General features: G+C 42.1%; 1 protein-coding gene across 1 annotated transcript in view; it reads right to left on the bottom strand.

Annotated features, from left to right (window-relative positions):
• Positions 1-539: 539 nt before the first annotated feature.
• MSRB2 (methionine sulfoxide reductase B2) overlaps positions 540-26,502 on the bottom strand; it is a 49,595-nt gene continuing 23,632 nt past the window's right edge. The window contains exons 2-5 of the mRNA XM_077490962.1: positions 22,755-22,855; positions 15,923-15,999; positions 7,389-7,536; positions 540-1,754 (exon numbers count right to left, since the gene is read on the bottom strand). Coding sequence (XP_077347088.1) covers positions 1,656-1,754; positions 7,389-7,536; positions 15,923-15,999; positions 22,755-22,855 — 425 coding nt within the window. The 3' untranslated portion in view covers positions 540-1,655. The remainder of the gene's footprint in view (positions 1,755-7,388; positions 7,537-15,922; positions 16,000-22,754; positions 22,856-26,502) is intronic.

The raw sequence follows: 26,502 nt of genomic DNA, 5'->3' as shown, positions 1-26,502 counted from the left end.
TGCCAGCAATGGGGTGCGACTTGTGACATGTTATTTTAATCTGTCAAATCGCATGGAAAAATAACACTGGTGTGAACCAGGGCTAAGAGGTCACATAGCTTGCATTTTAGCAACTCTCAAAAGAAAGACCGAACTGTTGTAAACTATAAAAAAATGTTTTTTGATTAGACCAAAGTTCTTTTTTTTAGAAACAAACCCCTTCCCTCATACTGCCCCCAACTTACAAAATTTGGGGGTTATCTACTAGCTCCTGACAAATTGTAATTCACTTACAGAGAGTTGTGAATAAAAAAACTACAAGTCTTATCTGCCATTGCACAAGAGGGCCTGCAGTTCTCAATGGAACACAAGCGTGGTGACGTCACTGCACATGTAGTCCATTGATACTTACTTGAGCTCCTTAGCTGAAGGTCTGTATCTCAGTACAGACCTGAGCTGATGGAAAAGTCTGCAGGAGCCAACATTTTGCACCTGTGATCCATGCATGCAAAGCTTAGCAGGATCCAAAGCAAAAAGAATATATAATAAATAATTGCACATTTTCCAATATGGGTGAATTTATTCACATTTTAAATGATTTTTTTTTTTTGCAAAACATTTCCTTTAAATTTGTCCACAGCGGTCTGTGACACCCAGGGCCCTCAGTGTTGGTAGGCCATATACAGAGGTTTCTTATAAATTTTGATATTCCCTGCAAAAAACGTAAATCTGCTTTACCATCAGCAATCAGGCTCCATTGCTGACACATCGACTGATTTCCCCCTTTTCTGGTTGGCACAGAGGAAATACCATCCTTACCTCTTTATTAAAAAAAAAGAAAAACAGTGACCAGGCTAAGGCTGCAACAGGCAGAAAAAGCTAAAGGTGCTGAGAAACCAACCAGAATCTGTTTTCAGTGCTTCCACTATGAACATTGAGAATGAATTTATCCACAGTGCCAGCAGCTAAATAGGTCAGACAGGGCCTGTTTGAGGGTCCACATACACTGATGTATTTTAACGCATGGGTTGCAACATGCCAATGCATGTGTCCAACTTCCCCATAATAAACAGTGTCTGTTCCCATCTCAGTGCTGCAGTGGGTCTTGAAAAATATGATGTGTCCAATTTTTCCTGCATTTTAATGCATTGAGAGGTCCTAAGACGTCAATGGCAACACATCAAAACTCATGTAACATACATTTTTATGCATTGGCAATAGGTTTAACAAGCCTTGTCAAATTGTAACATGTATGGCGACCCTTAACAAAGACATGTACTGTATTCACATAAAGCACAAATTTGTCCCCGAATTATATCCAATTTTTTGTTTTTCTATGATAAAAAATGATCATTTTACATGTGAAACACAGCTAGGCCTACTCAACAAAAATGTAAGTAGCTGAGTGGTAAGTGCAAACCTGAGAGCATCCAATCAGAATACATTTTATACTTATCTGACTGCTGTAACATGAATTTTGATTTGTTTGGTTTACTACAATTGTCACTGTCTGTTGAATAAACCCCAAAACATTGGACAAAACATTGAAATCTAAATGGATATGTACAAAATTCAAGATCAGGTAGTCCAGTAGACCAGCAACGAAGACTCTAAAATGTTACAGACACACAAAATACATTTCTAAAAAAAATTCTCTCAGCTGAGCTGCCGTTCATCTAGCTTGGCTTAAAAGACAATGCAACACTGTTAATACAGAATCTCTGGCCCGTGGGGGCGGGGCCATCATCAAACACGTGACCAAGGTGGGCATCACACTGCAGAAAGAAAAGGAAAAATAAATAAATAATGTAATACAGACACATGTTCTTTTCATACACAGCTAACAAGAATAATTCTAGCAGCTGCACAGACAGGCAGGTGACAGCCTTATTTACTGGTTCAGCTTTGGCACTCCTCATTGGACGATAAATAAGCATCTTCACTCTACTGTCCTATGAGGTGGCAAGTAACAGAGGAAGCTGCAAAGGTGAAGTAGCAAATAGTGGGGTCCCCTGCCTGGCTATTGGTGGCAGATGTATGGAAATCACTGGCTGAACAGAGTTAAAATTCCTTTGGCAGATAAAACAGTATGAGGGTCATTTACTATAGCACTGCAGGTCTAATTAGCACTAAAACGGTATTCACTATAGCGCTGGTAAAAAAAAAAAAATACTCCCCAAATCGTATTTACTATAGTTCCCTGAAACCAAATAGTGCCCAACCCTTTCTCTGCAGATGATATAATTGCCTAAATATTACTGAAATATGCATATTATTTAAAGATAATCTGCTTTTAAACTGTGTGAAAAAGTGATTTCTACACTGAAATATTTTAAAAGTCTGAGAAGAGATAAATTCCCCGTTTTTGTACAACTAGGTGCCAACACAACTGAGCATGCTCAGACCTGCAAATAGCTCTCATTTTAGCTCCAATGTCTTTTTTACAAAGCGCTATAGTAAATACCAAAATGAGCGCTGTGTTAAAGAAAATTTTTTGGGAGTGAAAATCAGTGCTATTATAGTCCAATGCATGTTTTAGCCATTGATTCTAATGGTGAAATGTATCTTTCTCTGAAATAAATTTTCCTTTGCAACATTGCTGCTTCTACTTAATCTATTTTGTGTTTAAGAATGCTAGAATGTGGAATGTTTTGATACAATATATTTTTCTCTGTCACTTTCACTTGTTAGTTATTCTCCATCTCACAACAATCTTTACCTAAACTGACAGAGGTCTTCTTACAATTCACATTGTTGATGCAAATTTAAAATGAGTCACAATGTTTTGTTCTTTTTATTTCCAAGGAATCATAATTTGAGCCCAAAAAATGTGATGTGTACCAACATCAGGAATCAAAATGTAATTCCCCAAAAATTGAGGGTAATATCACTGTTCTACACTCACCCACAAAGAGCCATCAAATATCAATAAATCAAGAAGAATAACTCTTTTAAGTAATGTAATTTCATCACTTGCATGTCCAAAGAAATGCAGTATTTATGTGTATTCATGTGTAGGAGGTTTTCACATGTGGCAGCTCCGTGGCTTACAGATTAGAACTTCTGCTTAGCATCACTGATGAGGTTCAAATCCAAAACACGCCGCTTCTTGCACCATTCTAATTGGTGCGGCCCGCAATTTTCAAAAGTAGTTTATGTATTACTTTTTGGTGACTTTGGGTGCGATTTTTATTCATATCAGTGCAGATACCTGCACAGAGGTCTCTGAAATTCCCCCTCCCCCCCCCGCAGTTGGGAATGACATGCGGGAATAAAATTGCCTGGGTTCACCTGAACTCACACGATTTCCTCCCACTGTCGGTGTGAACCAAGGTTCAAACTGGGCCTTTGTCTTTGTAATTCAGCTTCTGCTATCCCAGGGACACCATTTCTTATCAAACTTCCTTAAGTTTACCTTCAAATATCATTATATGTAGAAATACAGATTTGCATATCTGCAAATAAACAAAAATAATAAATTCTAATTGTTGCAATCAAATATTCGTAGCTGCGATTAAAAGAGCGTGGTTTCACCTTCTGACACAGAAATGAGTCATTGTACCGTATATACTCGAGTATAGGTCGATCCGAATATAAGCCGAGGCCCCCAATTTACCACAAAAAAAATGGGAAAACTTATTGACTCGTGTATAAGCCGAGGGTGAGACATGCCTGTCCATCCCTGTGTGTCCGTCCATCCCTGTGTGTCCGTCCATCCCTGTGTGTCCTGAGCCTGTGTCCTTCTGCACATACTGCGGCCATGCCAGGATCGCCGCACCTCTTCTCGTCTGTGACAGACGGCGGCCATTCCACTGTTCAAAAGCCGCGCCTCCGTCTGTGATAGGTGGAACACTCAATTTCCCAGCAGTCTGTGTTCCACCTATCACTGACATCCTCTCATCCTCGTCCGTAGTATGAGGATGAGCGGATGTCAATGATAGGCGGACCACTGACTGCTGGGAAATTGAGTGTTCCGCCTATCACAGACAGGGAGGCGCGGCTTTTGAATAGTGGAATGGCCGCCGTCTGTCTGCACGACACGCTGATCGGGTAGACAGACGGCGGTGACTCGAGTATAAGCCGAGGGGGGCACTTTCAGCCTAAAAAAAGGGGCTGAAAATCTCGGCTGATACTCGAGTATATACGGTAATCACCCGGAAGTTTTTGTGCTGGTCAGGATCGCCATCTAGGTGGACATGGCGAGGTCCCACTTTAGCAAAGAGGAGGTGCTGTTCATTTGCCGGGTAAGTGTAGGATATTTACTTGTGCTTACTCAATGTGGGGGTGGATGTGGTAGTTAAATTTGTGTGGGCGGGGTTCATTGATTTGTTTGGCACCACCACACATTTGCTTCTGGCCCATGTGCACACATCACTTCCTGTATTTGTTCTGCTGATGTTCATCAGTAAGGACTATGCAAATATAAATGAAAGCTCCTTTCTATTAAAATATATATGACTTGTTTTACAGTTGGGCGACTTTTCCAGCAAATTAATTAATATTACACAGGCATTCCCAGAAGTTGGGGCCAAGTTGCAGCAGCAAAGTGGCAGCAAAATAGTGTGACTTTCAGGTCGCAGCAGTATGAATGGGATTCATGGATAATACCTTTGAATTAGGCCCTATTCTCACTTGTGCATTCTGCAAGTGTGTCAAATTCGTCCCTGCACTACCTTGGTTTGATTTTGATGCGACTTGAGGTCCATATACAGCAAGATTACACAGGCATTGGTCGCACAAGTGCAAATGGGGCCTAATTCACACTTCTGCGACCTGAAGGTCCCGCGATTTTGCAGCGCTTTTTACCGCAATTTTGATGTGATTTGAAGCTATGCCAGTGTAATCTTGAGGTCTATGGATGCAGGAGTCACAGGACAAGTCGCACAAGAGTAAAAGGGGCTTTAGGGCTGACTCACACTGCTGTGCTGTCTGACATCGGGTGTGATTTGCCCCGCACTGCAAATCACATGCGATGACTGTGTGATGCAAACTCAGCCATACAGATTGTATGGTTGAATTTGCATCGCATTCGGACCAAACTCACACAGGACCCTTTTTTGCTCCGCAGCAGAATCGGATCGTATGGGTGTTGTCTGAACTTGCAGTTCGCTCTGCGATATGCAAACTGATTTGGGGGTGTCATTTGCTTTCTACTGACACTCCCAGCTTTTTGCATATGGCAGTGTGAACTGCCTGCGAGTTGTATGTGATGCGGGAACCCGCACTGGATTCGAAGGGTTCCCGCATCGCTCCAGTGTGAACTGGCCCTGACCCTAGGTTCATACTTATGCATTTTTTTGTGCGTTTTGCAGTTTGCAGAAACACTCTACAATCCATTTAACATAGTTTGGTACTTGTTCAAATCTATGCATTTTGAGGCCAGTGCATTTCTGGAAATGGTCGGGGACATTTTCATGCGATTTGCGGGTAATAGATTTCAGTGGAACTGCACCAGAAACACAAATGTTGCTTTTGTGATGCGATTTTTGATGTGTTTTGCAGTTATTATTTTCACACTGTATATAGCTGGTTGCTAACCTGGGGACCAGGAAGCCAGCCGCCATATCCTTAACAACCATCAGCTGTCAGCGGCTTCACCACTGAAAGTAGAAAAAAAAAAAAAATTGCCAGCCCAAAAAAAAAAAAAAAACACAAAAAAAAAACTGCAGAGGGTCCCCCGTCTATACCAGGCCATTTGGGTCTAGTATGGATTCAGAGGGGACTCCCCCATGCCAAAATTTAACAAGAATGCTGTGAGGTTCCCTCTGGGTCTATACCAGGCTCTTTGGGTTAGTATGGACCCGGAGGGGAACCCCCAAAGTTAAAACAAATGGTGTGGGGGTCCCCCCCAAAATCCATACAAAACCCTTTATCCGAGCATGCAACCTGGCATGCCGCAGGAAAAGAGAGGGGGAACGAGAGAGTGCCCCCCCCCCATGTGAATGGGTATTGGGTACATTGTAGGTGGAAGGAGAAAGAAAGAGAAAAAGAAAAAGGGGGATAGAAAAGGAAAAGGAAAGGATATAGAGAAGAAAAGATAAAAAGGAAATGGGAAAGGGGGAAAGAAAAGAAAAGGGAAAAGGATGGGGAAAAAGGGAAAAGAAAAAGGGCGTAGAAAAAAAAAGGGAGAATGAAAGGGACAGGGAAATGGAGAAGGAAAAGGAAAGGGAGAAGGAAAAAGAAAGGGAGAAGGAAAAAGGGAAAGGAAACGAAACGAAAATGGGAAAGCAAAGGAAAAGGGGAAAAGAAAGGGAAGAGGGGAAGGAAAGATATATCTTTTTATTTACTATACTTTAGAAAAATTTATTCTTGAAACAGCCATCTATTGAAACCACTGTATAATATGTTATATATACAGTATATATACACACACAGATTGAGCGGCCCCATGGTGTTTGTTCTGAGTGGATAAAACTGGCTTTGCAGTTTTTCTCCAGGCTTGGTAAATCCTGGTATGAGTTCTGGAACCCAGAGGTTTTGTAGAGTATTGGGGTGGAATGAAGTCTCCAACACTGAGTCCATGCCAGCAACCAGCAGTTTGCCAGCAACCAGCATTTTACTTTTAATATGGGTACCGACTATAGATTGCTCTCTATCCTCCTGAGGGGACTATTGTGCAGCCAGGGAGCAGCAGGTGCATGGGCTACTAGATGTGAGCATGCTAACACTCTCTATGTATATGTGTATATATCAGTGGCGGCCCGCCCATAGATGGCTCACGGGCGCCGCCTCCCCTATCCATGCTTCTGGCCCTCTGATCTACATATCAGGGTAACGAACTATGGATTCCAATGTGGGGTATGTGTTTTTTTGAAGCGGCTGATTAGAGTCAGAGGCTCTAATAGGCTTGCACTTCAAGCCCACCCAGTTTTGTGACAATAGCGAATACATTTTTGCTATATTCACACTAAAGTTCCTCCCCGCCAATCAGGAGGCAGGTCGTGAGACCTGTTTCCCTGATTGGCCAAAGTGTCAGGCGATCCTATTGCCTAGTGCTTTTGGAGGAAGAGGAGACACACGGTGGAGGAAGCTTGAGGAGTGAACACCGGATGAGCAGCTGCCCATACTCAAGGAGAGGAGACCACATCCCTGCTACATGAGCGGGTAAATGCCAGACCGCCCACGGGGGTGGGGGCGTTGTTTGTTTACCGTTTGTTTACCGTTCCCCCAAAAGAAGAACCCACCAGCCGCCACTGGTATATATATATATATATATATATATATATATATATATATATATATATATATATATATATATATATATATATATATATATATACATACATACATACATACATACACACACACACACACACACACACATATATATATATATATATATATATATATATATATATATATAAATAAAAATAGAAACACTTTAAAAATTGCCCGATAATGCACTTCACCTCTTTGCAAATAACTTCGGTTCCCATGCTCCCCAAAGAGTTATCAGGACGTCTCAGTACATTAGAATTGCTTTCATCATCCCCAACAGCTCCGTGTGCTTCATAAAAAGATGGCCAGCCAGTTCCAGAATTATACTTCTTATCCGAACTGAAATTTAGAGAGCAAAACAGAAATATTGCTATTACTTTGACATTTGAAGTGATGAAAACCTTTGAAGAGTATCTATGGCCCATTTGTTTATATTAAAAAGAAAACAAAGTGGTTGTAAAGGTTTGTTTTTTGCTTTTTTTTTAAAATAACAAACATATCATACTTACCTCCTCTGTGGTTTTGCACAGAGTGGCCCCAATCCTCCTCTTCTGGGGGTCCCTCCGCGTAACTCCTGGCTCCTCCTCTTCTCGTAGAAGCGCGTGCAGGCATGCTCCTGAGTCCCGCCCCCAGCTCCCACTTCATTAGATTTTATTGACAGCAGCGGGAGCCAATGGCTGTGCTCATTCCCGTCACTGGAAAGATCAGATTTAGGTAAGTAAAAGTGGGGTCTGTGGGGATGCTGCACTACAGAAGGTTTTTCACCATAATGCATAGAATTACTTTCGAAAATGGGGTCAATGGCTTTCAGGGCCCCCGAACGCGGCTAGGCTCCCAAAAGTCTCACGCATGTGGTATCCCAGTGTTCAGGAGAAGCAGCAGAATGTAGTTTGGGGTGTAATTCCACATATGCCCATGGCATGTTTGAGCAATATATCATCACAACTTTGTGCAAGCATTTTTCTAACCACTTGAAGACAAAGCCCTTTCTGACACTTTTTGTTTACATGAAAAAACATTTTTTTTTGCTAGAAAATTACTTTGAACCCCCAAACATTATATTTATTTTTTAAAGCAAAGGCCCTACCGATTAAAATGGTGGGTGTTGCAATTTTTTTTTTCACACAGTATTTGCACAGCGATTTTTTGAATGCAATTTTTTGCAACAAAAAAAAAACAACACTCTTTTCTTATTTAAATGCACTAAAACACACTATATTGCCCAAATGTTTGAGGAAATAGAAAAGATGATCTTATGCCGAGTACATGGATACTAAACACGACATGCTTTAAAATTGCGCACAAACGTGCAGCGGCAACAAACTACATACATTTTTAAAAGCCTTTAAAATCCTTTACAGGTTACCACTTTAGATTTACAGGGGAGGTCTACTGCTAAAATGACTGCCCTTGATCTGACCTTTGCGGTGATACCTCACATGCATGAAGCAATTGCCGTTTACACATGACAGCAGACCGATCCTTGGGCTTTCACACTGGAACGGTGCGCTTGCAGGACGGTCAAAAAAGTCCTGCAAGCAGCATCTTTGGAGCGCTGTAGGAGTGGTGTATTTACCGCTCCTAAAGTGCCCCTTCCCATAGAACACAAAGGGGCAGCGTTGCACACCTGCCTGAAAAGCTTTGCGGGCGGTTTTAACCCTTTTTCGGCTGCTAGCGGGGGTTAAAACTGCACCGCTAGCGGCCGAATAGCACCGTAAAATGACGGTGCCGCTTAATATAGCGCAGATTTACCACCAGCGCCCGCAACGCCCCAGTGTGAAAGTAGCCTTAGTATCGTGGGAGCAAACACTGTTGCTGTCAGAATAAATAAATCCATGCTGCAGCTGAATGGCGTACCTGCTAAGCAAATGATGGTTAACAATGAAACAAAGTAACATTACAGTATAACAGTAAAGCCGTGTACACACGGGCGGACTGTCTGGCCAACTTAGTCCATCGAAACACATTTCAGCGGACAGTCCGCTCGTGTGTGGGCTTCAGCGGACTTTTTCAGCGTGCAGTCTGGTGGACTAAGTATTTCGGAATTTCCGTAATATTGTCCGTCATACTTTGGTTTCAGCGGACAATCCGCTCGTGAGTAGGCTAGTTCGACGGACTAAGTATGGCGCATGCTCAGAAAGGATTTACACGGCGAAAGGTTGCATTGCTGTGTATTGGACTTCCTATTTCTAGTCCCGTCGTACGTGCTGTACACGTCATCGCGCAAGCTTTCGACGGACTGTTTGTGCATCCGTGTGTGGTCAAGTCCGTTCATTCGAAAGTAGGACGGACTGTCCGTCGGATTGTCTGACGGACTAAGTTGGCCATACAGTCCGCCCGTGTGTACACGGCTTTAGACATACCATACCTGCAAAGCAAATACAATAAAACATAGTAAAAATAAAACATTACAGCTCTAAAATATAGGAAAAATAGAGTGGACAATAGAGAGCGAACATAAGAGAGAAGAAAAATAAAACCACAACTATTTTTATTTTTTTTAGTTTTTTTGTGTTTTTTTGTACTTTTATATAAACTGTAAACGGTCCAGATTATGGTCTCTCAAAATGTGATGGCCATCTCATCTTTCGACGAGACTCTGTGTAAGTGTGCCCTAGGACTGTGCAGTGCTGTACCCTACACTAATACTCCACTAGTGTGTGGTAGCATTTGAAACAGTCACCGATGCAGAGACCAGGTTGGTCAGGACAATAAAAGCGTGTGTCATGCCTAAATCCACGTTTCCTGCAGACACAACATCTTCTTTGGGGGGCTCGTTGGGTAGGGGTACCAGGGAGGACATATGGAAAATGCCTCTCATACAGCCGTCTGGAAACAGAAGAGCTGTGACGATCTCTTCCTGGAATTTTAGGAAGGATCCAGTCCGTCCTGAAGCTTTGTATAGCACAAAAGCATTCAGCAGAGCCATTTGAAATAAATATACAGTCACATTTTTTATATTATTTTAATATGGATTTATATAGCGCCGACAGTTTATGCAGCGCTTTACAACATTAGGGCACACAGTACAATTACAATACAATTTAATACAGGGGTGAATCAGAAAGCCCTGCTCGTTAGAGCTTACAACAGCGCCTGGCCTTATGGGCAATTAGGTACGGCGCCAACAACTGGGCGTTGAGGTCCACCCCTTCCATGTTAAGGTTGTATTCGTGGACACAGAGGGGTTTCTCCACAACACCAGTTGCGGTAGGAATTTGGACTGTTGTATCTGCGTGAAGAGAGGACAGAATGAAAACATTCCGTGAATCGCTCCACTTCACTGCTAACAAATTATTACATTTCAAGCAGGCTCCCATCCCCGTCTAAGTTGGAACTCTACAAGCCGCTGGGGGAAGCCACGGAGATTACATTGGCATGGTACTACATGCGCCAATTCCACAATCCAAAAGGTGACTAAAAAGTGGCACGCTTGTGTAATAATTGTCCACGCACAAGTGGTACCTCTTTCCAAATAAGGGTGACACCAAGTCCTACACAATCTTACCAGAGCTCCCTATGTAATCTGGGCAGTTCTCCTGCTCCACTTGACTATCTCTTCCCTCCTAAACCATAAAACTATATGTTTTATGTATCTATATATACCCTGTCACAGAGCTTATACATCTTGACCCCGTATCTGGCACGCTTGCTGGAAATACTGTTTGATAGACAAGCGGCCAGAAAACGTAATCAGGGACAAGGCTACAAACTGTTGAAGTGGTTTACAAGGGGCCGTATTTTGTGGAGCCAATCGTATCCAGGGTCACCCAGAGGACGACAAAGTTCATTGTCACTGGAAGGCATGAACCGCAAGATCTGCTCATATCGTGTTCTGGTCATGGAGGCAGCCAACGCGGGCATATGGTGAATTGGGTCAGGGCCGTCTTTAGTATAGATTGGACCCTGGGCAAAATTTTTCTTGGGCCCGCCCCCATGCAATTTCCCTCTCCATCTACTCTGAGACATATAATAAATAGCAGCTAGACTTAAAATCAGTTTTCTGTATCAGATCAGGCAGCAATTGCGATTGGTTGCCAGCAGTTACAGCATGTCATTACTGCTTACTGACTAGTTGCTAGAGGTTACAGCACACGTTACGGCTCACTAATTAGTTGATAGAGGTTACAGCACATCACCTCCTTACAGCAGGGGAGCATGATATACATAGAAATGCCACCTTTATTTACATATCAATGCCGCTAGTCGCAGCTATTTACTTAGTATTGTCGCCGCTATTTACATATGAATGCTGGTTATTTATATGTAAACACAGGGTCTGCAGGTGAGTCATCCGCACACAACAATAGGGCAGAGCTGGGCAGCATTAGTGTCAGCACTTCACACAGATATTAGGTCACAGCAAAGGAATAAAACTTCAAGGGACAAGGGAATTTAAACCTGGATAGTTGGCAAGTATGAGGCAGCTGTTTTGGGCCCCACAACAATGACAGGGCCCAGGGCAGCTGCCCCTTTTGCCCTGCCTTAAAGATGGCCCTGAATTGGGTCAGTGTACCAATATGACCACAACTCACTTTTTTTAACTATGCCCATGAGGAGGGATAGGCCCAGGAAGGTCTTAAATTCGGAAGCTGTAATAGGTTTCCAATCTCTGGTAAGGGTTCAACCGGGGATTAGCAGCAAAGAATTGACCAGCATACAAATTGCTTTGGTCCACAATAGATCTATAAAGATCTTCCGTGAAAAACCACGAATAAAAATTAAGCAGTGTAAAATCAACTGTTTACACCTGAATTCCGGGTTGGCCAGTGAATGGGGGAAGTACGGGTGCTGCAGAAGTGGTGGGCTCCCAATTCAGATTGGCAAATGCAGCAGGAAGGGCACTATGGGCTCGATGGGCTTGTCTTCATCTTCTTGGTGACTGCGGGACACTAATTGTGCTAGCCACCTCACCAGCTTGAACAACACTTATGGGACTCGCCACGTCACTAAGTGTTACTGCAGTGCTGGATGTATGACCAAGATGTACTAGGCTGCTGGGGCTTGCCAGTTCACCAGAAGGATGAGCGGCACTAGTACTGGCTCTCTGGTCCATGCGGTTATTGCACCTCAACAACAGCAGAAGAACGGGGTTGGGTATACCTGACCTTAGCAGGGACCACTACTACGTCGTCAGAGCTATCTGTCAGGGTGCCGCTGCTGTCTACTGGTTAGTATTCTGAGCCAGAATCTGACAGATGGGTGAGTTCATCTTCACTCTTATCTGTCAGGCTCAGAAACGTGTAGGCCTCTTCACTAGTGTATCTTCGATTGGACATTTTGGTCTCTAAATTTACTGGTACACTGGTGAGACTCACAGGAAAAAAGAGCACTTGACTGTCAGCGACTGCTTCAAACACTAGCAAAAAAACTGTTAGCGATCGCAGGGATCTTGCCTGACTCTGCGAATGCTGCAGTTATGTGTGTTGTGTTTTGTAAGTGACAGTGATCAATTGATACTGCACTTGGGTGGGCTGGGCTGGACGGAGGGGCTAAACGCAGGTGCTAGCAGGTATCTGGGATGATCCTGCTAATGCTGCATTTTTGGGAACCCTAAACTACTGGGGGCGTTAATCTGTTCAGATTTTAGATATTGATCCGTTCATACACTATGGGGGTTATTTATGAAGGCAAATCCACTTTGCACTGCAATGTGCACTTGAAATTGCACAGAAAGTGCACTTGTAAGTAAAGTCATTGTAGATCCAAGGGGGACATGCAAGGAAAATAAAAAACAGCATTTTAGCTTGCATATGACTAGATGATAAAATCAGCAGAGCTTCCCCTCATTTCATATCTACGCCTTGTATTTACAGCGACTGCACTTCCAAGTGCACTTTGCACTTGTAGTGCAAAGTGGATTTGCATTTCTTAAATAACCCCCTGTTACTAAGGGAGGTGTATGGTGTGTGTGTGGATGTTAGCGTTACTAGCAAAAATCTGATGCTGCCTGGGGCAACACAGACCCTGACTGACGCTAAAACCTAACTGATATCACCCGCCAGGTGATCAGGGGGTTAAACCTTTATTTAGGTAATATATGGTGGGTGCCGTGGCACTATAAAAAAATAACTAGCTAACCAGAGTCACCCGTGACACTAATACGGTGATCACTGGTGACAGGGGGTGATCAAGGGCTTTATTAGGGGTGTTTGGGGGGGTACCTAGACCTATGTGGACCTACCACTAAGTACCCTAATACTGATTATTTTCACAAATGACACCAGTACAGTGATCAAAATATATGAACACTGCACCGGGTGACACAGTGACAGGGAGTGAAGAGGTTAACGGGGGGGGGGGGGGTGGTCAGGGTGTGATAAGTGTGCCTATGTGTACTGTGTCAGTGTAGTGTTGGTGCAACTTACTCTGAGATGTCTTCTCTCCTCTCTCAGGAATGGAAAAGAGTTCCACAAGGGGGGAGATGGCATCACTTCCCCTGCCTGTGTTTACATTTACACAGGCAGGGGAGGATTTCATTCGCCAGAAATCATTGGCCTGGGCCTGGGGACTGATCGGTTCTGAAGAGAATCCGATAGTCGCGGCCGCCCTACAGCCGATCCAACCTGGCGTAGTATAACTGCAGCGGCTGGTCCGGGAACTGGTAAAACTTTACAATCACTTTTTCCTGTGAAGGCCAGAAGTTCAGGGAAGCAGCACTGACAGAGCAATAGCCAGAAGGATTGAAAGTTGGAAACGGCAAGTGCTGGAGTAAGAATTTCAACAAATTACTTACTGTGGAATGTTTTATTTTACTGTGCTCAGTGTGTTAAGCTAATAAACACTGAGGGTTTAATTCTACTTTAAGGCTTGAAGGGGGAAGGGGAGTACATTATATAGTAATGCACTTTAGTATTTTTAGGCATGCCGTGTAAATGGGAAAACATAACATACACATAGTGGAGGTTTCTCACATATGACTGCAGAAGTAAAAATACTCTTTAATGCAGAATTAAACTCCTCCAACCAACATTGACTATTTATAATATTTATAACTGTTAGCATTAGTAAATAGATATTAAAGTATATTATATTTACTTGTTTTAAACTTTTTTTATTACATTTCTTCGGTTGCTTCCTGATTTCTAGCCCAGGCCAAAATGATATCATATCCCAGGAGTCTTTATCTGCATTTTTCATACAGCAGAAGGGACTTCTCAGCTAAGCACACCCTCCTGTCTTTATGCCTGAGCCAACAGCAGACGAATTCCAGAAAGTAAATGCTACATGAATCATCTACACTTTTCAAAGTGATTTATCAATGAAATAAAGCATGGAGGCATGGGTGGATAGGGAAGTTAGCTTTGAATATTAAAAAAAAACTACCAAAAAATAAATAAAATAATGTATTCTGTTTGTGGTGCTCAGATACAAGTAGAAGATACAAATAGAAGTGTCTAAACACAGAACCACTACAGGGCGTACTCTAGGGCTGCAACTAATGATTATTTTCATAAACGATTCATTGGCCGATTATTGTTTTGATTAATTGGTTAATAACCTTAAAAAAAAAAAAAAAAGTGGGTCAAATTGACGTTCATTTTCAACCACAATGATGGGAAAATTTGGAAATAATAGAAAACTTCTTAGTCAAAGGACTTTTTCAGACAGTGTATGTGGTTTTTGTTCAGAAAGTGAAAATTTTAAAAAAATTCTTTCATTCAGCGAATGTACAAAGATTTTTCATCTGAATATTCTCACCTGAAAATTGATCCTTGTGGCCAGCATAAGGCTCGGTACACACCTATGCAGTTTTTGCTTTTGATCTGTTTCTGCAGTGCTTTTTGCTATGCGTTTTGATTTTTGCGCACGTGATTTTACGGCATTTTTTTTTTTTTGGGCAGATTAAAAAACAACAATTGCTGCAAAAACGCATTACATTCTTTTCTGCAGTTTCTCCATTGAAGTATATTGAACCAAAAAAAGCACCGTTTTGCGTTAAAAGTCCCTGACCCTTTCCAAATATTCAGCGGCTTCAAAAAGCACAGATATGAACATGTCCCGTAGGAAACCATGTAAATGAACTGTAATGCGTTTCTGCAAAAAGCACCAATAAATATATAGATGTGAACCAGGCCTAAGACGTTTAGTAACATAATGGGGTTAAAAGACTAAAATTAGCCCTTTATAGTACAAAAAAAAGCAGATAATCATTACTGGAAGGGGTTAATTTTTTTACTGTAGAACAGTGAAAGTAATATTTACAGTGGTGATTATATTTTTGTACTATAAAGGGCTCATTTTAGTTTTTTTTTAACCCCATTATGCTACTGTGCGATTAATCAATTATGAAAATGGTAATCGATTAATTTCATAATCGATTAGTTGTCGATTAATTGATTAGTTGTTTCAGCCCTAGTGTAATCACAGATCAGCATATGAAATGTGGTCATGAAAATACAGCATAACAATAAATAAGATGGGACTCATGCTAAAAGTGGATTTTAAATAAACTATAAAATAAAAGCTTAAAATAAGCACTGGCTAAAGTTCCAGGTCATTGCAGATGGAGACTTGGTATATATGGTAATTATGTCTGTCTTAAGGGATTGGTAATAATGTCACCTTCCACATTGTGTACAGAGCATCAAAGTGCTACCGCATGAACCACGGACCTTTAATTTCCATTATTTCAGGGTGTTTGTTATATCAGGGATGTCATTTATTTCTATTTTGTAGTCACTTTGCAAATAACGGAGGACTCCAAGAAATGGTGGTGTCTTACCTGAAGAGTGGAGCTTTGCAGCACACGCAGTGATACATGCCATCTTCTGTACTGTTCAGATAGATGCCGCTGAAAGGCTAAGCACAAATATACGCTACTGTCATACAGGGCATAGAGCGTCAGCTTCTAAATCTCTACAATAATAACCGAATATTTCAAGCTGAGCTCCAGGCACAAAGCTAAATACACGCATTGAATACATATAAGAGAGATGTTTTACCAACCAAAGGCTTTGGATTTCTGTCCATTCAGTTCTGAGATTTACACAGCTCTGCCAAACAGCACTGCTCTATCTGGTTTTCTCTCAAATGAGCCAACTTGTCAAAATCTCCAATTACGTCACTTCCGGTTTCTTTCCAGCAGTAGATTTTGACAATTTGCCTCTTTTTACTGAACACCAGCAGTGTACACACTACAGTAGATAATATAATGCGTTTGTGTTTTGTTAGATTCGGCGACCGATCAGGATCTGTAACGGAAGTGGCGTTTCATCGCCGCCATATTGCTACACCCCGCACTCCTCCACAGTAATGCCGCGTACACACGATTGGAATTTTGGTTGGAAAAAGCTCTGATGGTTTTCCCAACAGAATTCCGATGGGATTCCGCTCAAGCTGTCTTGCATACACATGGTCACACCAAATTCCGACCGTCAAGAATACGGTGACGTACAACACGCATGAGGGGGCTAGAAAAAGGAAGTTCAATACCCAGTAGCCAATAGCATCCATCTCGTAGTTGAATCTGAGCATGTGTGAGTTTTTGCGCGTCGGAATTGTATACACATGATCAGAATTTCTGATAGAAAGTTTTTCCGTCAGAAAAATTGAGCACATGCTCTCAAATTTTTGCTGGCGGCAATTCGGCCAGCTAAATTCCGATGGAGCATACACACGGTCGCGCTTTCCGACGAAAAGCTCTCATCGGTCTTTTGCTGGCCGAAATTCCGATCGTGTGTATGTGGCATAAGGATACAGAGAGAAGGCGGCAAGCGGACATCTTGTTACACCCACCGGAGTTTTGCATTTCACCCTTATTTTGAACAGTAAACAAAGCTCATATGAGGAAATACAGTATTTAGAAATCCATCTGACTGTTTACATGTTGAATTATAAAAGCTGAGGTGTTCTGTCAGATTAGCAAACCTGTGAGATCAGCAGGCTTGCAGCTGCTTTAAAAATTCAACATCTAAACAGTCCGTCAGATTTCTAAATCCTGTAGTTCACCATATAAGCTCCATTTACTGTTAAAAATACATCAGAAATGCAAGACTCCGGTGGGTGTAACAAGATGTCTGATTGTTGCCTTCTCACGGTATCCTTACTGTCGAGGACTGTGGGGTGTAGCAAGATGGCAGCGATGAAACGTCACTTCTGTTACAAATTCTGATGGGTCGCTAAATCTGACGAAACACCCACTCATTATATTGTCTACTGTAGTGTGTACACTGCTGGTGTTCAGTATAAAAAGAGACAAATCGTCAAAATCTGCAATTGCTACTGCTGGAAAGAAACCGGAAGTGACTGAAAGTCACTTTCTTTACAAATTCTGATGGGTCATCTAATCTGATGAAACATGAGCATTATAAGTCCGCCCCCTAGTAACCAACAACATGGCTGCCTACAAGGCGGCAACACATTTTTTACTGCTTAGCTGTTGTTCTATCAAAACAGCAAACTTGTCGTGTACCCTAGTGTATATGCTCAGGCAGCTCATGCACAGGAAGACGTACATGGACGCCCTCCGGGGCAATTAAGGCCTGCGCTGTAGCCTTCTTTCGGCTATAGCACAGGGGGGCAAGTAGTTAACGATTACAGAGCTGCATTCATTTGTGTCTTTTATACCTGCCTGGAATTCAGCTTTAACCCTTTCCTGACCACAGGTCACTGAAACCTGAGTGTCCAGACCAGATTTCGCTATTGTATATCACTATGCATCAATTAACTTAATTACAAACAAAATTATTTTGAAATTGGTTTCTTCAAATATAATGCTTTTTTTGGTATACTGTTTCACTCCATTCCCTCCTTATGTCTTTTATTCTAAAAATGTGGACAAAAATCTTCAAAAAATTAATTTCACCATTTGCATGGGCTTTCACAATGTGTTTCTCAAATCATTACTCATATTATCAAATATCCTTACCAGTCATTGCAATAACGTTTCTTTTTTGTACTAAATGTTGCTCTTTATCTTTGCTGAATACAATAAAAATGTACACACACATCTACACACATACACACGCTTATCTATATATGTTTATAAAAATAGAAATTATAATGAAAAATGTAACAAATTAAGTCATAGGTCGTTATATATAGATATTATAACATTTTCCACATTTTGTCATGTTACAACCAAAATTGTAAATGTATTTTATGTGGCAGACCAACACAATGTGTCACAGAATTGTGAAGTCGAAGAAAAATGATAAATGGTTTTCAAATTTTTTTGCAAACAAATATTTGAAAAGTGTGGCGTGCATTTTTATTCAGCCCCCTTTACCCTGATACACCCCTAACTCAAATCTAGTGGAACCAATTGCCTTCAAGTGGCTGTAAACCCTTACAGACCACTTTAACCTACAGGTAAGCCTAGATTAAAGCTTACCTGTAGGTGCTTGAAATAGGAGATATTTGCAAATCGCCTTAGGGCGATTTCTTCTGCGATGCATAGTAGCCCATTATGCTTTAGCTTTCCAGGGAAATAAAGAGGAAGTAAAACCCATCAGTGCCGGTTCACACAGGGGCGACACGACTTGCAGCGCGACTCACAGACGCGACCTGCACACGACTTCAGCAGCGACTTGCAAAACGACTACTGTATAGAAGTCAATGCAAGTCGCCTGAAGTCGCCCCAAAAATAGTACAGGAACCTTTTTCTAAGTCGGTGCGACTTGAGTCGCTCCTATTAGAACGGTTCCATAGTACAGAATGGAGCGCGACTTGTCAGGCTAAGTCGCCTGACAAGTCACGGTAGTGTGAGCGGGCACACAGGGTTTACTTCCTCTTTAAGAAGTCACCTAATTAGTAAATAGTCCACCTTTGTGTAATTTAATCTCAGTATAAATACAGCTGTTCTGTGAAGCCCTCAGAGATTTGTTAGAGAACCTTAGTTCTCACGAAACACTGTTCAATCCATCATCTGAAAATGAAAAGAGCATGGCACAACTGCAAACCTACCAAGACATTGCCATCCACCTAAACAGGCAGGCAAGAAGAGCATTAATCAGAGAAGCAGCCAAGAGGCCCATGGTAACTCTGGAGGAGCTGCAGAGATCCACAGCTCAGGTGGGAGAATCTGTTCACAGGGCAACTATTAGTCGTGCGCTCCACAAATCTGGGCTTTATGGAAGAGTGGCAAATAGAAAGCCGTTGTTGAAAGAAAGCCATAAGAAGTCCCTTTTGCAGTTTGCGAGAAGCCATGTGAGGGACACAGCAAACATGTGGAAGAAGGTGCTCTGATCTGATTAATTTATTGACCTAAAAGCAAAATGCTATGAGTGGTGGAAAACTATTACTGCACCCTAAAAACACACCATCCTCACCGTGAAACATGGTGGTGGCAGCATCATGTTGTGGGGATGCTTTTATTCAGCAGGGACAGGGAGGCTGATCAGAGTTGATGGGAAGATAGATGGAGGCAAATACAGGGCAATCTTAGAGAAAAAAAAACTGTAATGCCACGTTCACACAAGTGAATTTTGGGTCGGACAAATCTTGAATGTTTTTTCTGACGGAACTCCGCTCAAGCTTGGCTTGCATACACACGCTGAACGTTTGACCGTCAAGAAGGCGGTGACGTACAACACTACGACGAGCAGAGAAAATTAAGCTCAATGCTTCTGAGCATGCGTCAAATTGTTTTCAAGCATGCGTAGGAATTTTGCGCGTTGGAATTGCTACAGACGATCAGAATTTCCGATTGAAACTTTTTCCGACCGAAAAATTGAGAACCTGCTCTCAATCTTTTGCTGGCATGAATTCGGCCAGCAAAAGTCTGATGGAGCATACACAGCGTCACATTTTCCAACCAAAAGCTCTCATCGGTCTTTTGCTGTCTGAATTTCCAATCGTTTGTACATGGCATTAGTGTCTGAAAAAGACTTGAGACTGGGGGTGGGGTCCACCTTCCAGCATAACAACGCCCCTAAACATACAGCCAGAGCTACAATGGAATGGTTTGGATCAAAGCATATTCATGTGTTAGAATGGCCCAGTCAAAGCCCAGACCTAAATCCAATTGAGAATCTGTGGCAAGACTTGAAAATTGCTGTTCACAGACGCTGACCATCCAATCTGACAGAGCTTTAGCTATTTTGCAAAGAAGAATGGGCAAAAATGTCTCTCCAGAGATGTGCAAATCTGGTAGAGACATCCCCAAAAAAACTTGCAGCTGTAATTACAGAAAAAGGTGATTCTACAAAGTATTGACTCAGGGGGGCTGAATACAAATGCACATCACACTTTTCACATATTTATTTGTAAAAAAATTGGAAAACTATTTATCATTTTCCTTCCACTTCACAATAATGTGCACTTTGTTTTGGTCTATCACATAAAATCCTCAAAAAAATACATTTAAATTTTTTGTTGTAACATGACAAGATGTGGAAAATTTCAAGGGGTATGAATACTTTTCAATATAAGGCAGTGTGTGTGTGTGTGTGTGTATTTTCCCCTCTTCTCCTTTTTTGTTATATTTAGTTTTGTTTTTAATTTACCTATGTTTATAAAAATGTATTCATTGTCTGTTCTACAACTGTTTCAATGATTGCGGATTACTATGTAACTTATGTTGTAAATTGTAAATGATCAAATGCTTTTGGAGGTTATATACCCATTTAGTTGTATGTTAGATTATACAACATGAATAAACAGTATTTCCCAGTCACTTGACTTGCTTTTGTGCTGGTGTGTGCTTCATATAAAGTCCCACCACTTGCTCTCAATTTTAATATATATATATATTTTTATTATTTATATATTTTACATAATAATACAAATTATAATAGATTTTAAAAACAAAGTCGTTCAGTGTAAAATATATTTTTTGAACAGTTATATATATATATACATACATACACATACATATTTATATATATATATATATATATATATATATATATATATATATATATATATATATATATATATATATATATATATAGTATCTCACAAAAGTGAGTAAGTCCCTCACATTTTGCAAATATTTTATTATATCTTTTCATGTGACAACACTGAAGAAAATTACACTTTGCTACAATGTAGAGTAGTGAATGTACAGCTTGTATAACAATGTAAATTTGCTGACCCCTCCAAGTAACTCAGCACACAGCTATTCATTCCTAAACCGCTGGCAACAAAAGTGAGTACACTCCTAAGTGAAAATGTCCAAATTGGGCCCAAAGTGTCAATATTTTGTGTGGCCACCAATTTTTTTAAGCGCTGCCTTAACAATCTTGTGCATGGAGGTCACCAGAGCTTCACAGGTTGCCACTGGAGTCCTCTTCCACTCCTCCATGACGACATCTCGGAGCAGGTGAATGTTAGAGACCTTGTGCTCCTCCACCTTCTGTTTGAGGATGCCCCACAGATGCTCAATATGGTTTAGGTCTGGAAACATGCTTGGCCAGTCCATCACCTGGACACCTGGAGGTGTCTTTGGGGTCATTATCATGTTTGAATACTGTCCTGCGGCCCAGTCTCTGAAGGGAGGGAATCATGGTCTGCTTCAGTATGTCAAATACATGTTGGCATTCATGGTTCTCTCAATGAACTGTAGCTCCCTAACACCGGCAGCCCCAGACCATGACACTCTCACCACCATGCTTGACTGTAGGCAAGACACACTTGTTTTTGTACTCTTTACCTGGTTGCCACCACATATGCTTGATACCATCTGAACCAAATAAGTGTATTTTGGTCTCATCAGTCCTTAGTCGGCTTGTCTTAAGCAAACTGTTTGTGGACTTTTTTGTGCATCATCTTTAAAAGAGGCTTCCTTCTGGGACGACAGCCATGCAGACCAATTTGATGCGGTGACCGTTGTAAGGTCTGAGCACTGACAGACCTCCCACCCCTTCAACCCCTTCAACCTCTGCAGCAATGCTGGCAGCACTCATACGTCTATTTCCCAAAGACAACCTCTGGATATGATGCTGAGCACATGCACTCAACTTCTTTAGTCGACCATGGCGAGGTCTGTTCTGAGTGGAACCTGTCCTGTTAAACCACTGTATGGCCTTGGCCACCGTGCTGCAGCTCAGTTTTGGGGTCTTCTTAAAGCCTAGGCTATCTTTATGTAGAGCAACAATTCTTTTTTTCAGATCCTCAGAGAGTTCTTTGCCATGAGGTGCCATTTTGAACTTCCAGTGACAAGTATGAGAGATTGAGAGCAATAACACCACATTTAACACACCTGCTCCCCATTTACACCTTAGACCTTGTTACACTAACGAGTCACATGACACCAGGGAGAGAAAATGGCTAATTGGGCCCAATTTGGACAGCGGTTTAGACATTAATGGCTGTGTGTTGAGTTATTTTGAGGTGACAGCACATTTTCACTGTTATACAAGCTGTACACTCAATACTTTACATTGTAGCAAAGTGTAATTTCTTCAGTGTTGTCACATGAAAAGATATAATAAAATATTTACAAAAATGTGATGGGTGTACTCAACATTGTGAGATACTGTACATATATAATATTAGTATTTTTTTTACCTTTCATTTTAAAATTCCAATTGTAAGCAAACTTATGTGGTCACTAAGATTGGCTGTACCTAATATAAGTCCATTTTTATTAATCATTTTTTTAGCCTACTCACCAGCTCGGTCCCCTTCTCCCTGGTCACATAGTACTGCTCCGGAGTCAGTTTCTCTTGCCAGTCAGTAGAAACAACGGCCTGATCGTACCTTGTAAGGGATCCTGTGCCAAAGAAATTAGTAAACTTTTTATTAGCTGTGCAAACCACCAGACAGTATAAATCCAGACACAAACAAACATAAACTACATATGTCTTCACTATTTTTGTGACATTGCAATCCTTACTGGCTCCACACCCAGCTCTGACTGTTTCCTCTCAGTCCTCTCTGGCATGCCTCTCTAGTCCTCCCGACTGCCCATGTCACTCACCAGCCCTCCTGGCTGCAAACCAGTGGTTCCTTCTTGAAGACTTGCCCGGCAGTACTAGCCCCCGCTGTCCTCTCTGACTCCGCTTTGTGCCTCCTGTTCAGAACCTTCATGCATTCTTGAAGGGATCCATTCTGCATCCAAGTCTCAGGCCCAAGGTAACCCTACCCCCCCCCCCCCCCCCCCAGACTGGGAGGCTCCCTCAAAGGCCCCAACAGCCTAATACTCCATCCTCAGTTCTTCCACCCCACAACTCCTCCCCAGCTGGGCTGACTCTGGGTATTTAACCACTTGAGGACCGCCGTATTGCCATTGTACGTCAGCACAATGGCACAGGCAGGCATAATCACGTACATCTACGTGATTGCCTTCCAGCGGGTGGGGGGTCCGATCGGACCCCCTCCCGCTGGTTATGGCGGTCCGATTCGGTCCAGGAGCGCTCCGTGATGAGGGGATGGCCGTTGGTTTTCGGCCACCCCCTCTGGATCGCTCCTGGCCAATGAGAAGCTTCCTCCCCTGTGTATTGTTTACACAGGAAGGAGGAAGTGATGTCATTCTCCTCGGGGCGGTCTTTTTGACCGGACTACGAGGAGAACAGTAAAAGTAAGTGTGCACCAACACTACACTGACATGTAGGTACACACAGGCACACAAACCCCCCCCCGATCGCCCCCCGATCCCCCCCCCCGCCCCCCCTCCCCCCCCAGTCACAGTGTCACTGATTGCATTGATCATTTCTTTACTGATCAATGCATTCAGTGTCAGTTGTGACAGTAAAAACTGTCAGGACAGTTAGTGTTAGGTCCAGGGTAGCCCCCTATCACCCCCCAATAAAGATTTAACCCCCTGATTGCCCCTAGAGTTAACCCTTTCACCCCCTTTTGCCAGTGTCACTAAGCGATCATTTTTCTGATCGCTGCATGTGTCGCTAGTGTCGCTAGGTAGCTAGTTATTTTTTTAGGTTCACCGCCAGGTTTTTATAGCACTAGGTACCCCGATATACTACCCAATAATGTTTTTAACCCCCTGATTGCCGCTAGTTAACCCTTTCACCCCCTTTTGCCAGTGTCACTAAGCGATCGTTTTTCTGATCGCTGCATTAGTGTCGCTACAGTCGCTAGGTAGCTAGTTATTTTTTTAGGTTCACCGCCAGGTTTTTATAGCGCTAGGTACCCCGATATACTACCCAATAATGTTTTTAACCCCCTGATTGCCGCTAGTTAACCCTTTCACCCCCTTTTGCCAGTGTCACTAAGCGATCATTTTTCTGATCGCTGCATGTGTCGCTAGGTAGCTAGTTATTTTTTTAGGTTCACCGCCAGGTTTTTATATCGCTAGGTACCCCGATATACTACCCAATAATGGTTTTAACCCCCTGATTGCCGCTAGTTAACCCTTTCACCCCCTTTTGCCAGTGTCACTAAGCGATCGTTTTTCTGATCGCTGCATTAGTGTCGCTACAGTCGCTAGGTAGCTAGTTATTTTTTTAGGTTCACCGCCAGGTTTTTATAGCGCTAGGTACCCCGATATACTACCCAATAATGGTTTTAACCCCCTGATTTCCGCTAGTTAACCCTTTCACCCCCTTTTGCCAGTGTCACTAAGCGATAATTTTTCTGAACGCTGCATCAGTGTCGCTAGTGTCGCTAGGTAGCTAGTTATTTTTTTAGGTTCACCGCCAGGTTTTTATAGCGCTAGGTACCCCGATATACTACCCAATAATGGCTTTAACCCCCTGATTGCTGCTAGTTAACCCTTTCACCCCCTTTCACCAGCGATCACAGTATAAGTGTCACTGGTGACGCTGGTTAGCCAGTTAGTTATTTAGGTTCCCCGTCAGGTTTTTATATAGCGCCAGGGACCCCCATATACTACCTAATAAAAATTTGAACCCCCTGATTGCCCCTAGTTAACCCTTTCACCACTGATCACCGTATAAGTGTTACGGGTGACTCTGGTTAGTTTGTTTTTTATAGCATTTTATATTCAAATCCGGAAGGCAGTGCTTGGTTTTCGGGGTCCCGTACGTGGCTAGGCTCCCAAAAAGTCCCCCACATGTGGTATCCCCGTACTCGGGAGAAGCAGCAGAATGTATTTTGGGGTGTCATTTCACATATGCCCATAGCATGTGTGAGCAATATATCATTTAGTGACAACTTGGTGCAAAAAAAAAAAAGTTTGTAATATTCCCGCAACTTGTGGCAAAATATAAAATATTCCATGGACTCAACATGCCTCTCAGTAAATAGCTTGGGGTGTCTACTTTCCAAAATGGGGTCATTTTGGGGGGTTTTGTGCTATTTTGGCATTTTATGGCCTTCGAAACTGTGATAGGTAGTGAGGAGTTAAATCAAAAATTTGCACCCTTAGAAATCCTGAAGGTGGTGATTGGTTTTCGGGGTGCCCTGCGCGACTAGACTCCCAAAAAGTCCCACACACGTGGTATCGCCATACTCGGGAGAAGTAGCGGAATATATTTTGGGGTGCAATTCCACATATAACCATGGCATGTGTGAGCAATATATCATTTAGTGACAACTTTTTGTAAAAAAATTTTTTTTTTTTTTTTTTTGTCATTATTCAATCCCTTAGGACAAAAAAAATAAATATTCAATGGGCTCAACATACCCATCAGCAATTTCCTTGGGGTGTCTACTTTCCAAAATGGGGTCATTTGGGGGGGATTTGTACTGCCCTGCCATTTTAGCACCTCAAGAAATGAGATCGGCAGTCATAAATTAAAAGCTGTGTAAATTCCAGAAAATGTACTCTAGTTTGTAGACGCTATAACTTTTGCGCAAACCAAAAAATATACGCTTATTGACATTTTTTTTACTAAAGACATGTGGCTAAATAAATTTTGCCCTCAATGTATGACTAAAATTTAGTTTATTCGATTTTTCTTATAACAAAAAGAAGAAAATATCTTTTTTTTTCAAAATTTTCGCTCTTTTTCCATTTATATCGCAAAAAAAAAAAATCGCAGAGGCAATCAAATACCATCAAAAGAAAGCTCTATTTGTGGGAAGAAAAGGACGCAAATTTCGTTTGGGTGCAATATTGCATGACCGCGCAATTACCAGTTAAAGCAGCGCAGTGCAAAATTGCAAAAAGACCTCTGGTCCTTAAGGTGTTTATTGGTCCGGAGCTGAAGTGGTTAAGGAGGCCTGACCCCTGCCCATCCTAGTTGGGGATTGGTCAGGGCTTCCTGAAACACCCCAGACTGTTCCTCCCTACTTCCCCTCCTCCTCTTCTAGAATCCTCTAGAAGCAAGAGGGAGGTAACCATGGAGTGATGCTATCTGTGAGTCACAGCTGTTGCTCTGAGCCACTCCCAGCCCACACAGATAAAAAAAAAACAAGCCTAGCTTCCAGCTAGGCCTGCTTAAATTTGCCTGCTCTCACAAAAATCCTAACTCTAGTACTGACCAAGGTAGAGGGTGC

Source organism: Lithobates pipiens, unplaced genomic scaffold (assembly GCF_037356315.1).
Source record: "Lithobates pipiens isolate NorthernLeopardFrog02 unplaced genomic scaffold, aLitPip1_a1.2 Scaffold_19, whole genome shotgun sequence".
Lineage (NCBI taxonomy): Eukaryota > Metazoa > Chordata > Amphibia > Anura > Ranidae > Lithobates > Lithobates pipiens.
The sequence above is the reverse complement of the archived record's forward strand: the minus strand, read 5'-3'. Positions and strand labels throughout refer to the sequence as shown.